This window comes from Taeniopygia guttata, chromosome 1A, assembly GCF_048771995.1.
Source record: "Taeniopygia guttata chromosome 1A, bTaeGut7.mat, whole genome shotgun sequence".
Lineage (NCBI taxonomy): Eukaryota > Metazoa > Chordata > Aves > Passeriformes > Estrildidae > Taeniopygia > Taeniopygia guttata.
Window position 1 is genome coordinate 48,817,342 of NC_133025.1, and position 14,652 is coordinate 48,831,993.

At 43.2% G+C, this 14,652-nt stretch overlaps 1 protein-coding gene across 5 annotated transcripts in view; it reads right to left on the reverse strand.

Annotated features, from left to right (window-relative positions):
• Positions 1-467: 467 nt before the first annotated feature.
• GRAP2 (GRB2 related adaptor protein 2) overlaps positions 468-14,652 on the reverse strand; it is a 109,028-nt gene continuing 94,843 nt past the window's right edge. For 4 of the 5 annotated variants that reach the window (XM_041713534.2, XM_072923390.1, XM_030262970.4 and 1 more), the window contains exons 3-9: positions 14,058-14,149; positions 11,342-11,461; positions 9,466-9,634; positions 7,704-7,835; positions 6,305-6,424; positions 3,953-4,128; positions 468-994 (exon numbers count right to left, since the gene is read on the reverse strand). In XM_041713534.2, the coding sequence (XP_041569468.2) occupies positions 988-994; positions 3,953-4,128; positions 6,305-6,424; positions 7,704-7,835; positions 9,466-9,634; positions 11,342-11,461; positions 14,058-14,149 (816 nt within the window). In that variant the 3' untranslated portion in view covers positions 468-987. Of the gene's footprint in view, positions 4,129-6,304; positions 6,425-7,703; positions 7,836-9,465; positions 9,635-11,341; positions 11,462-14,057; positions 14,150-14,652 lie in introns of all 5 variants that reach the window. The other variant, XM_072923391.1, reaches the window with a different exon arrangement.

Below are 14,652 nucleotides of genomic sequence, written 5' to 3' on the forward strand. Positions count from 1 at the left end.
TCCTGCCTGCTGGATCTTTTGCTTCTGACATCCTTGGTTACTCTCCACAAGGGCTGAAGGCAGAAGGGCCTCTCAAGGGTCTGCAGCACTGGGATCCTGTTTGGGAGGAGGGATGAGAGGTGCCTCTAAATAGAAAAAAATCATCAACACGTGGCTATTGTGGAAAGCTTCAGATTTCCTGCACAGCCCACTGAAACTTCCATTCAAAAAACAACAACAACCACCCATGAACTTGTTTTCCTGGCACAAGAGGCTGGTATAGCAGCCTGAGCAGGTGCTGACTTGGTGGCAGCCCTGAGGATCATCTCCATGGTGCTCCTACCTGTGAGCAGCCCAATAGGAACCAGCTGTGATCCCATGGTTTCTGTGGCATGCTCCAGTGAGCACAGCTGTTACAGCAAACATGTACACCAATGCACAGAGACCTCTCTTTTGTGGCACAGAAAACTGTCTGCACATCTTTCACATGAGAGGAAATTTCCGTTTACTCTTTTTAGCTCAGCCTTATTAATCACAGAGACATTTCCAAGCAAAATATGGATTTGCAGCAGAACATAGGCAAAAAGTTCATTCAGACAGGAGAAAGCACAGCTCAGCTGTGCTCATCAAACTTATTTTACCATGTACAAGTCCAGCTTCTTCTGTTTCATGTGTTATGTTTGCATTCCCACATACTTTTCCTACTGTTATCTCAGTTTACATTCTCTTTTCTCATGAACTGTTTTTCTTGCTTAAGAAAAATAAGAAAAAAATATTCTTCTGGTTTTCATTTTTATGCCTTCCCATTTTGGTTTCACAGTGCACTCTCTTGGGATATGTTCCAGAGGTTTGGTTCTTTCCAAAATGTTGGTAAATGTCAGGTGAGGTCAGTGCAGCACTGTCACCTTAAGGCTCCAGTCCTAGGTTGCTAATATGTGCCTCTTGCACGGGCAACAGACTCTGAGGTGTAAGTGAATCACCACAATATTAATAAGGATTGTGCTACGATTAAAACCTGTTGGAAGAAAGAGCAGAAAGGTTGGCAAGGTATGTGGTTAGAGGAGAGGAGTGTCTCTCTCCTTCCTTATTAAGTGGCCTGATCTATGAGAGAGAGAATTTCATGGGCAGAAAATGGAATGAGGCACCGAAAACATCTCCATCCTACGGTCCCTTCTATCCCCCCAAAATTCCCCACTTTGCTCACACCTCCCCTTGTGTCCGGAGTCTCCACTGACTTGGGAATAGCCACAATCCTTAGCACTGCTTTTTTGCTGGGAGAAAAATGACTTTTACTGTGGGAGGGTACAAAAATGCAGGGTGACACCTGTGCCTCCTTGCTCCTGCCATGTGGCAGTAACTGCAGGCAGCAGTGCCAGGCCAGCAGTAGAGGCAAGAGAGACTGGGCAAGGCAGCCCTGAGCTTGGCCCCTGCACAGGGCAGCAGAGCAAGGCACTGGTGGAGTTATCACAGGTAATTAACAGGTAGTTTTGCTGTCATTAGGTGCTGCTCACAATGAGAAATCCTGATTTTACAGTGGTTCTGGTATGTTGTCCATAATTAGCATGCAGTCCTGTAATACTAATTAACTTAGGTATTAGTTCCTTAAACATCAATTCAAAAAATCACGTGAAAATTTACCTCTTCCTCAAATGAGACATGAGTTAACACGGGGGTACTTACAATGCACTACTTAGACTTGCTTAATTAGTTAATCTCTGTAAAGGGGTTTCAAATGTGTGAAGAGCTATCAAACTGCTAAGTGCATTATCTTCAATTAATTTTGTGCGACTACATCTTCACTACCAAGAGGATCTTTAGAGTGCTGAGGAAAGGAAAAGCAGACATTGCTTCTAATTTTAAAAGTAACTAATACAGGAAAAAAGGGAATTAATTGAAAGATGATTTGACATGATGGGAATAATTGTGAATACACCATTTCTTTTGTTTCAGCCAGAGCTGAATATGAAAGATTCATAATTTTAATCCCTCCTTTGCCTTTGTTAGTCTCTGGTTTCTTGGTTTCATCTCTTCTTGGCCTTAATGCTCTCCCTCTCACTATTAACCCTCTATCTTCCAAATTTGTTACTACCTTAGCAGAAAACCAACCAACACACAAAAAGGTTAAAAAAGGGCAAATCACACCAAACCACTCTTCAAACTGGAGAAACTGAGGTTACACCCTCATATAAGAGGAAAAGGATCTTGTTCCAAAAGAAGCCTCATGGACTTCTCTTCAGAAGAAGGCCCTAAAGGGCCAGAACAGAGCTCCTGCAAAAGAACAGGCCCAGGCAGTCGTATTCCCTGGATCACCATGGTAGCCAGTAAGTTTTTAATGTGTCTTTCAAAGTTTTCTATTCTCTATAGAGCTTATATGCCTTGTTAAATACTCTCATTTTACTTCACCCATTAACAATCTGCTTTTGGAGGAGTTCTCTCAAAATGAGTTCTTTGTGCTAATACTCTGTCTAGATGGCAGCTTTATTCAGGCCAGCTACATTGAATTGGACTTCCCCAAGAACCTATTTCCTGGGTTCTTTTTCTTCCACTGGGACTAACAAAAGATAAGAACTTTTTTTTTTTTTTTCTGAGCCTGATTTGTGTTTAGAGGCTTTCACTTGCCTATTTTTTTTTTTATTTCAATAATGGCTAATAATCACTTCTCCTTGCTGACTGCTGAGGTCCCACATGTTATGAAAAATTCAGGCAGCTTGTTTAATATCAACATGCCTGAGCAGTGGTTATGCAGTTGAGTCTCTTTCACAGACTTTGTGAAGGGGACAGGTAATGTGCATTTACAATAAATTTCTATCACATCTGGGCATTCACTCATCAGTTATCTGAAAACCTATTAATTTACCTTATTTTATCCAAAATAAACTGGAATAGAGAATAGACTTTTATGTGGCTACAGCTTTATTCTCTACATACTGTAAAATAACAGCTTAACCTGTTGAATGGGACATTTCTCTAGCAAGCTAGAGTTGTGTACATGGTGATCATCAACACAGCAAGTTCTCAGGGAAAGAACTTCTGCAACCAAACCAGAGAAACCTCTCCAATCCCTCCCCAGTTCAGTTTTACAGAAGGAACCAGTGAGGGATATTAATTGTTATCCATTCCAGTGGATACTAATTTAGCTGAAGGGCCTGATCTGCTCTAATCAGGCTGAAGTGTAGGTACCTAAGAGAGCAACTTGAAAATGGATAAGTTGCTAGGGGGTACAGAAAGAAGAGCAGGACTATGAGAAGATGCAAAGAAAGCTTCTTGCCCTCCCATACCTTCATCACTTGCATGTTTGTACAAAAGCTTACAGGGCTCCTCCCCTTCATCTGGTATATCCATACAGTCCATACACACAGTGTGAGATGGGTAAGACAGAAACTATTAAGAAAATAATTAAACTAGAAGAAAGCCAGAAACTATTACGAAAACCTAGATTGTCTCTACCTCAACCTAAAGCCCTAACTGAAGGATTAATGTGGTTGCCAAGGATAATTTAATTCATATGGGCATCCCTCCTGCCTCTGACAGAAAGGTAGACTGGAGCCTGAAGAGACTATGACTGCTACCAGATCCAAAATGAAGGGATAGGGCTACCTGAATACTGATCCTGAGGTTAACCTGAAGCCTGACTTTCCTGAGGGGCATTTCCACAAATTAAACCTAATTGCAGGAGCCTATCAATAGTTAGCCAAAGAGGTGACAGGGCAGGGGAGACCCAGCAAAGTCTCATTGAGCAGTCCAAGATCTTTGCTCCCTCCCTTTCATGACTGTGAAAAAAAGGGGTAAAAAAATTCTTCTTCAAAGGGTTCTCTTTCATACCAACATTTCAATAGATCAATTGCCAATAAATTAAGACAAAACAAAAAACAATGTGTGTCCTGGTGGCAAGGGAAGGTGCATTCCTTCTCTGTCCCTGTCATGTCAGAAGAGCAGCTCCGGCAGAGCCCTCTGGGCCATACTGTGCCCTCACAGCAGCACCGGTGTGACGTAGTTGGCAGGGAAGAGACCCAGTTCCCCACGCAGGCGTCCTTTCCACCAGGATGGGTTGGAGCTGTCCAGGACCTCTAAGATGTCCCCACTGCGGAAGCCCAGCTCATCGTGCTCCATCGCATCAAAGTCGTACAAGGCACGGACCCACAGCGTTCTCTGGAAAGGACAGAAGCGACAGGCAGGGAACAAGGAGCCAAGACTTTGAAAGATCATCTTTGTCACCCCTCTTAAGACCCAGTAAATACATTCACTAAGCAAGGACAGATAGTGCTGAATTTTAGACCAACTTGCAATTAAACCAGGAAGTGGCCAAGATGCCAGGAAGGAGGGACCAATTAACTGGGACACCTGAGGGATGGTGTTTGGTTTCTCAGCAGCCTCAGTCTATTTGTGGGTATTTGCACCATAAGGTGAAAAGTCAGACTGAGAGCAGGTCCTTAGGAAATTTTGTTCTCATGTCTCTAATGCCTCTGCCCTGTAAGGGCAGCCAGGACAGCCACATCTGAAGCCAGTCATGGGAGTACAGAAGGACTCCTGCCTGAAACCTGATGGGCTGTAACTATTAGGGAGTGCCTCTAGGGAGCTGGCATGGTGCTGGTACAGGTATGAAAATGTGTCCTCGGCCACTGGAGGACTGAGAGAGCCAGCGCACAGGTGAGAGTAGAGAACATTGTAAAGAAGGGTAAAGAAGAATACTTGTTCTTTCAGGCACTTTTGGGGCACAGGGGAGGGTCTTAAACCTTCTTCAGACTCTCCCCAAGGTCAGGTCTCTGAGATCCAAAGGATTTAACATTGGTTTGAGTATACTAGTTTATCTGGAGTGTGCACTGTAATGCGCACTATGGTTATATTTTTTCTAAAGGACTCTGCAGTCAATCTCCCACTTTGGATAGAAATCATATTTTAAAGGACATAGCTTGGGCTTCTTTCTGGGAAATTGCTGGCATCCACACCACAGGGCATGGATAATTTAGGATGTATATCTGGCAGGGACAGATGGAGAGATCTGTTTGAAAGCAGACAAATTTTGAAAAATCTTCCATTCATGTCCCTGCTTAGACCTCACTGCTAGTTATTTGGTTGGACATATAGACCTTCCTATAATTGGATTTGTGGCTTCTACATCACTGATGGGACGTAGCAGGCAAAAGCATGTTGTTACTCATTGCCACAGCCTCTGAGAGATAAAAACCTTTGTATTTTAAGATGGATTACAATAAAGATTTGGGGCTTTTGCCAAGAAAAGGGGCATGCCCCTATTTTTAAGGTGTTCCAAATCTCCTAATCCAATCTGATCTTTTTCACTCATTCTTGAGAAGGTCTGCTGTCCTTTCATTCTTTCCTTGGATCTAGGTTCTCTGGTTATGGGCTAAGCTGGACATTTCAAGGAAGAGGAGCATGCCTTAGGTCACACTGAGCTCATAGGGAAATACTTTGTAGCTGGCAGTGGAACCACAGGCTGAGGCAGAGAAAGACATCACATTCTGTGTGGGCATTCACATAGCGGGACTTGGCAGAGCAGGTAGTGACTGAAGGTCTGGGGTGTCTGCAGAGACACATCTGGATCACACCCACATCCACTGTGCTAAGAGGTTCTGACAGCCAAGGGTGTCAGGTAAGTGAGTCCTGCTTTGACAGCAAAGGAGGCCTGAGAAATGTGCTAGGCACAGACAAGTAGAGTTGGGTGATCTCAGGCCTTCTCAGGACTGCAGCAAAAATTAATGGAAAAGACAGTGTGACTCCAAGTGCGTTGCAAGACAGAAGGAGCACTGTAGCATGGTACAGTATCATGAGGCTGCTCTCCATAGAACTTAAAAAATGTACTGCACATTTAGCTACTGACATCAGTCACTGTCTGGCTGCGGTGGCAAAGATAATTGAAAGCTCTGTGCATTAATGGACATGAAGTTCTACTAGAAGAGATCATTAGTCTTTCAGGAATGTCTTCTGCTGGACTAGTCTTGTGCTTGATCAAAATCCATGGGTGAGCTTGTGCTCATTCCAGCATCCCATATGGGGATTGTCCCTATTTTGCTGTGCTCATGCTAAGTTCCCTCTTCCACTGAGGCTGCATAGGACTGACCTTGAGAGCAGTTACCAGAACTATGCTCACATAACACCATAGTCCTACCCCCAGAGAGTCCCAGAAGCAGATTCAAGTGGCTGGGATAGAGTCATGAGACTCAGAAATATCTTGTAAGACATGGCCTGGCAGACAAAATACACTACTTCTCATGCAACCTCCATGTAGGTAGCACTGTCCAGACTGTTTGGCCACTGCTAAGAGACCCACTGACTTGGGCAGATGAGGCCCTCCAGGTGCATCACCTACCTGTGCCTGCTGGTGCAGTGGGTCTGTGTGTCTCCGTTGCATAGCTCCTGCACTTCCTTGGCCATGATCCCTTAGTCTATGCATCATGTCTTTCCTGTCCAGACTCCCACCATATCTTTCCTAGAAAGAAAACAGCAGCATAAAAGTCATGTTGTTGTGGTTTTGGCTGGAATAGAGTTAATTTTCTTTGCAGTAGCTGTGTTTTGGATTTAGTATGTGAATACTGATAATAATACACTAATGTTCCAGTTGTTGCTAAGTAGTGGCTCACTCTAAATCAAGGACTTTTCAGTGTCTGGCCAAAGGGATATTCCATACTCTAGAACATCATACTCAGTATATGAACTGGGGGGAGTTGGCCAGAAGAGGACAATAACTGGTCAAGGACCAGCATCAGCCAGTGGGTGATGAGCAATTGTTTTGTGCATCACTTCTTTTTCTTGAGTTTTATTCCTCTCTCTCTCTCTCTTTGTTATTTCCTTTTAAATAAATAGAAAATTATAATAACAACTATTATTATTATTTATTACTGCTACTATTTACTCTATTTCAATTATTAATTTGTTTTTATCTCAACCCACGAGTTTTACCTTTTTCCTGATTCTTTCCCTACTCCCACCAACAGGAGAAGGAGTGAGTGAGTGGCTGCATGGTACTTAGTTGCCAGCTGAGATTAAACCATGACACATATATATTCTGAGATGCATAAATGAAGGGATTTAAGAATTTTTAGTGGGCAAGGAGTCAGGGGCAAGCCCCCACTTTAATAATTTTAGATGTCTGCTTCCAGTTCTGCAAGTAATGACCCTCATGGAAGAGGTCAGCTTAGACTGTTCTATTTTGGATTTTACTTCTTAGGAGCTGAAAGTTGACTGTACTCAGCTGTGTTTCACAGCTGCTGCGACAAATGGTCAGCAAGGGGCTTTTTTGGTCTCTGAAGAAAAACTAAGGTTATTCTAACTCACAGATAAAAGCCATGCTTGCCAAGGAGACTCCAGCCAATCTGGAGTTATTATGATCCAGTCCTGCCCACTCCTTGCTCTTCCTCTGTCCCATATGCTGGGGGAACATCAGTTGTGCTGGTGCAGCTGACTCTGAGGACTCACTACTTCACCTTGTCTTGGGCTGCTCCATATTGTAAAGGACAGCAAGCAGGCCTATAAATCTAGTAGCCAAACTAGCCAAAGAAGAATGAGACAAACATCTAAGTCATATTAACACAAATTGGCCCAGGCAGATGGAGAGAAGACCTCCATTTAGGAAACAAGTTCTCTTTTGTGTGCACAGCTGAGAGATGTAGATTTTTGACAAAATTACTGTTTGCTTGCTACCAAGCAATAAAAGCCAATGTTTCATATGCCTGGGCTTGATGTCCCAGTGCTCTTGTTTCTGGTAGTACCTGCTGCTGCTGCAGTATGGGAATAGGATACTCTACATATCTCTTGGATATAGAAGAATGATCTTCTCCAGCTGCTCCTCCCACGTAGAATCCTTCCCGACCTATCCGTTCCAGGCTCCCACCGTGCCTCTCCTGATGGAAGAAAGACCACAAAACTGAGGTCAGGTTTTGCTTCCTACCACATCCTTGACTAAAGCTGGGCAATCATTGCACACTGAGCACTACCGCTACCCACTACTCTGGAGGCTCTTTCAAATAAAAGACCCCAACTCTCTGCACAGAAGAACAAATTGGGAATCCTATATTTTAGATCTTTGTTATACCCACTCTCCATCTGAAGTCAGGGTAGTACTGGGAGGTGTGGGGCTGAAAATATGGCTACTGATGTGAGGATCAGCACAGAAGGTAAGCTTTTTCTTGAAATACTGCCCTTAGAATTAATTTGTCTCTGCATTAAAATGTATATATTACAATCATTTTATCATATGGCTGTTGCATATAAAAATTTGAATAGTGAAGAGAAACCCACTGGTGGTGAGTGCTAAACATACTCTGCTGTGCATATCACCATAATAAATGTGCAGAGAGTTTGCCAAAGCAAACTTGAGTTCTGTTCATTTGTCTGTCTGCATCTTGGAGCAAATGCATCTCTTTCCCTTCCTGCTCAAAGTCAGCCCAAGCAGGTGTTATACTGATATACATGCATACAGTCTTTCTTTCCTTCCCCAGACACAGAGATTCATCACTGTAATCTCTCTCTTACAGATCCCAGAGCCTCTATTTTAATACCTTGATTGTGTGTTTTTAAAGGTCTGTGTAAGTGGTCTAGAAAGAGACAACAACCCAGGCCCATTCTTCAGACTGAAAAATGTATCATCTCTCATTTTGAGCCGGCAAGAATGACCCACATGCAGCTTATAAAACTTTACTGCTGTAGTCAGCAGGTCACATACTTTCTGCCTTGTCTCTACTTGCACATCCTGGAAATTTAATACCAGAGTCCGTTTCCCAGTGAAGCAGACTTTGGTTGCTGCAGTGACCAGGCATGTTCACTCCCAGTACAGGGAGTGCAATGTGTAGCAGCCTCTGCTATGTCATTTACGTGTTCCCCTGGCACAAAACCAGGCATTCATTGGACTGGGATTTGTCTGCCTTCTCAAACATCAACTATACCTTCCCTGAAGGCACATTTTGTTCCCAGATCTGCTATGTTCTTCTCAGTAGTACTTTCCAGTTCCTAACATCCAGGTTAGCTTCTCCAGCTTCTGCCCTCTGTTCCTCCACATTCCTTTTACTGTGTTTGCTCAGCAGCAGAAGATGGACAATTCTTCTGAGCAGACAAACTTGCAGTTGTAGTTGTACTCTGGGTGCGTGCAAGGACACTAAGAAACCAGACTCAAATTCTTCTCAGACACAACCCACCAGTCAGCTCTGTACCTGTCCTCAGGAAATCTAGGCATTTCAGTAAGGTAAATCCTACTTCCCGTGGCATCTTAGAATTTCAGCTCTGAGGTCTTAGCACAGCTTTAGCAAAGCATCTCTATTGAGATTTGAAGAATCAAAAAATTCTGCTCAATTATACAACTCTACATACCACTGCTTCCACTAAGAATCTGTGTCTCAGGCCCCACCAGTATAGTTACGAGGCTGCATTTCCAGGGACAGACTGTCCTCCTCCTCACCCTCAGACATTCTCATGGGATGAATTCCTCCCACAGAAAGGTTTCTGACTGAGAAACTCCTAAGGACAGTTTGTGTTTACCTTTTCTTCTTGGCTGTTGTCCCTTAAGAAGATCTGCTTCTGCCTGGAGATGGAACTCGTCTTGTAGTAGTCCACCAGTTTGTTTAGTGAGTGGAATTTCTCTGTCCACAGGTAATAGCTACCCTTTGAATCCCTCATCACTTTGAAGTGTTGTACATCATCTTCATGCCTGGATCCCAATGGAAAAGAGATCATCAACAGATCACACTTTTACCTTTTTTGTAAAAGTCTTTTCCAGAAGGGTACCAAAACTTCTTGCTTGGCCAAATCTTGACTTCTGGAAAGTCATGCAGTGGCAGTCCTTGTGTGTACTGGACCCAGATGTGGCTCTGTTTCAAAAGACTCATCGATTTGCAAACACAGAGTGCCCCAGGGCTGCCCAGTCACAGAGCATTATCAGAACAAAGCACAGGGTTTTAAACCCTCTCTTTTGAAATAAAGGTCACAGAAGCTTCCAGGGTGAAAAAGTGCAGTTGTATTCTACCCAACAGCCTCTGCAGGTCCTGTTACATCCAGTCTGCACTGACTATAATACCTGTATTAGACTTTTACACACCATGGGGATCACCACTGCATGCAGACAGAGTCATGTGAAGCCATACACTAAACTTTAAGATGGTATAAAATCTAGTGTAACATAATTACTACAGGGCATTCTTCCTATCCAAAAAGAAATAAAAAAACCCGGAATTTTCTGATGCTGTTACAAACCAAATTAATAATCTCAACTTTCTGCCCCTTACTCCTTCTGCACCTCCTCTCCTCTCACATCTTGTCTGATGTATACAATTCCTCTTTGCACCAGATATGATCTGGCTCTGGTACCCACCTCCTTGCTCTGTGCAACTCCAGGCACTCAAAACACTCTTCTCAGGGGCTACATCTGCACAAATAAACTAAATGGGGACAAGCAGGGACTGATTGCTATCCTTGACTGCTACAGCCCCAAGCTGTTGAAGTGTTTGCATGGTTGTGGTTTAAATGGAAAAGCTCTCCCTTAGAAAGTGCTGGGCCATGGTTATAAAGAACAGGCCAGGAACTGTTCACAGGGAGCTGTTTGAATACAGCTCATCTGTTTGGTGGGGCGAAGAGGGTGTAGCCATACAGATCTGACCTCTGCCTCACTGCTTGACTTCAGGGCCAGAGAAAAGAGCCTGACTGTACTTGATTTGTTGGTGTTAATTGGTGCAAATGTAACCAGAATATTTTCCTGCAGTTCCTCCTGGATACTTTTTGAGCTGCCTGAATCAGCAAGTACAGACCACTTGGAAAAGACTTTGTTAATCATGAGCCTAATTTAAAACTGGTTATCAACTATTTGACTGAAAATTGGGAAATCAAACATAATTTAAGAGCTCTGCTTAGAAGCAAATGCACTGAGAAGTGCTGGGCTACAGCAAGCTGCTGAAATGCAGCTGGTTTGCAAGCAATGAAAAACCAGTCCTTGTCCAATGACTTTTTAGTGACCTGTGGGAAATAAGTTAATGTAACAGTGATCTCTTCATAGGTAGTAGCTGACTTCTTGGATTTGCTAACCAGAGCTGTCAGGGAATTTAAACAAATGGCAGACACTTGTTAAGCACAGTGGGAGAGTTTCTCTGTACTATTCTGCTTTGCTGTAGCTCTTTCAGAGAAGGAAGTCACCAGGGGATGCAGCTTTGGAATGGGGCATTCGCTGTGTCACTTGAAAAGAGTCAGAAACATTTGGGAATCAGATGCCTAATTTGTTCTCATTCACAAGACTGCAGCACTACCAGTGACTGGCAGCATGCAAACTTCTCAAGAGCCTACATCACATTAGGAATTCTTATGAGAGGAGGCTAGGGACACCATTAAACAGGAAAAGAAGCAGGAATATGCTGTTAGAAGCAGATACCTGACAGAGATGGAGAAGTCACCATGAGAGTTCTGACTGGCTCGGACAACGAAGCAGCCAACTCCTTTGCTCATGAGAAGGTTCTCTGCTTCGTGGCGGGATATCTTCTCATCAAACCAGCTGTCAAGTGGGAAAAATCATGGAGATGTGAATAAGGATGTGAATTAAGGTAAGGAATAAAAATGTTGAGGGTAGGGAGAATGTGAATAAGCAGGGTGGAGGGAAGAAAACAAAAGGATCAGAGGAGCCCACATGGCTACTCCCAGTGGCCACGTATATGCTGAGGTACAGAGGTTTGATGGATGCAGACCATTTTCTTTGAGTAGTAAAAACATGTACATGCAAAAAGAACAAGTACATGCAAAAAGAACAATGTAAGCTTTGGTCTGCTAAGAAGCAACACTCAGGTGAAACTGTAATTACAGACACAGTACAATAAGGTGTTAGTCAAAGAAATTTTAAATGACAAATGTGTATGTATACATATATACACACATAATTCTCAAGACATATACATCAAATTGCTTTTTGGCAAACTGATGGAAAATTACTGCTCTGTGATGGATATATTGCATGGAACACACATAAATTTTTAGTAGAAGAAAGCCATGAAGGTTTTACTACTAATAAATTGGTTCCTGCAAGAGTTGCAATATCACAAAATCACAGAAGCACAGAATATGTAAGCACACTTACACAAATCTAGCCAGGCATAACAAACACAGCATAAGGCACTGGACTAATAATAAGAAAGTCACCATAAACAGTAAAATAATATGATATCAGTAGGATTTTTTCAGTAGACAAACACAAAATCACATACATTTGCATACGCCCACTCCATAGCTAATAAGATCTACAATCTGCAGTCTTTGACTTCACCTAATACGTAATTGCCTGTATTGCATTAAAATTAAGGACTGCTAAGTTCCTAACGTCTGTAATTTCTGCTTTGGATTTCCTTATTATCATCACAGTTTACCTGTGTATCATTAGCAAAGAAAAATCAGATGAACCTTTGTCACCCTGTTCTTTCAAAAATTTAAAAGTTATTTAAAAAGTTTTCTATGCCTTCTGATGTTTACATATTTCTACTAGAGTTTCTTGCACACTGTTATGTAAATAATGATTGTTTTACATGCTTCCTTGTGGGAAGAGAGAATTGACAGACTGTTAGTTTAACCAGTGTAGTCAGAGAAGTAGCAAATTCATCATCCAATCCACTGTCACTTTTAAAATTCTATATATTACAAGGTCAAGAATAAACTTCCTCTCTTTTCCCTCTTTTGCATCTAGTGTGGATGTGTGAGTTATTTTGTGTCATAGTGCGACAAGCCTTGATAACCAATCTTAATGATTACTTAATGAGAAAAAGGTGGGCAAAAACAATCCATCAGAAATAGGAGGCAGCTTTCTTCCCCACGTCTAGTTCTGTTATCTGGGCTGAACTGCTTCAAAGTGCAGACCTGACACTTAGAAAAGTGTCAAAGTGGAAATATTTCTTTGCAGCTCTTGCACAGAGAAAGCAACATGGGAAAAATGTGTGTGAAAAAAGAAGCTGACAGTGCTCCTGAGCGATGGCACAGCCCTGTGAAAGAGCAAACAAGAACAACTGACTGGAAGATCTCATTTCCCCGAGGCCCAAAGGTACAAGCCTGTATTTGCACAGCAAACCAATAATGTCCTTCAGTTCAGCCAAGCAGGTTGGCTTATGTCCAAAAAGGCCAGTAAGTGCCACCTCCAAAGGGGACAGAGGCACTTATTTGTAACCTCAAAATCCCTGTGTGTTTCCAGTATGACTGCTCAGAGCGCCGGTGTGTTACAGCCACAAGTACTGGGCTTGGTGCATGCTCTGCTCGTTCACCCCTGAAATGCTGCAGCACTTTTGAAAAAGGAGGACAATGAGAGGTGCTTCTGGGAGCATTTCTGCTAACTGAAAGGGTTGTAAAAATCCCATGTGCTGTCATATTTATGGCATAGGGCTGGAGAGCACATTTAACATGCATTCCAACACGCATCAGTCCTTTCTGAAAGTGCAGATCCATCTCCTCAGCGGGAAGGGAGAAATGCAGGTAACACCTGTCCTCCGACAGGTCTGTTTGTGTGAGAGAGGGAGCAGAGCGGCGTGTCTGGTCTATCAGCTCTGCCGCTCCGGAGTAACACCAGCTGTCACAGCGGCGCGGCTTTGCACTGACCTCTAGTGCACCGGCAGAAAGTCACAGGCACTTCGTGGGAGTGGCAATGCGGTGGCAGGGTGGGAAAAGGGAGTCAGTGTCGTTAAGAGTCGAAGGGGAGGAAATTTTTTCTAAAAATTTGTTTTCAGAAAGATCTCTTGCTCTTCCTTTTGGGCTTAGATTCTGTCTCTGTTACCAAGACTTCACATCATGACTATTCTTCTTCTCGGAAGGCATCTAAATGCAATTCCTGCCACATCCCAGCATTCCTCCGCGCGGCAGTAACAAAAGAGTCATTTAGGACTGACAGCGACCATCGAGATACATTTAGCTGCGAAAGAGCAGAGGATGTTTTGGAGTAGAAACACGCTGTGCTGGCAGAACCGTGTGTAGCATTATAGCAATCCCTGCCAGCCCCAAAATGCAGGATGTTATGCCCAGCACTTCCCCTGTCCTCTCCTCTGCACGCACATGCAAACGTGGTCCTGACCGCACTCGGTGGAAATGTGCCATGGTGGTGACACCATTTCTGTCACACTTACTGGGGAACATGGAAATCAATGAAGTTCTTAGGAACGTAGCCCTCATGACTTCTTAGCTCAGCCTTGTACCACTCTTCCTGAGAACTCAAAATCTGCAATGGAGAAATGGATGGAATAAATTCGTCTTCTAAGAAAGGCAAAAGTGACCAAGATTCAGGAAGAAACCTAGAATGTCTTGTAAACATAAAAGAAAACGCTACACATTCTCTACTCCCCACCCATGGTGCAACAAGGTTAGTGTCTGATGACCACTTCAGAGCAAGCAAGCAATAAAGAAGCCTGAGTAGAACTAGGGAGATTGCTTGTTAGCTTTACCCCTTTGTCTGCTGCCTGTCTGTGTATCTCTGATGCCTGTGAAATGGAGAAGTTCGGCTTTCAAAGACTTAGTAGGGGTTTAAGTTATTCTCTGTGCTGCCTTTTGTAGTTGGTACTGGAACACCTCAGAGTCACAAGGGAAGAAGAAAACATCTGTGAAAACTCCTCTGACATATGAATATGGAGGGATATGCAGCTCTAGCTGTGTGTGTTATGGCTGCACAGATGTTACCATGTGCTCTCACCTGTCATTTCACAAGAGATTCTTTAGTAGATTAAG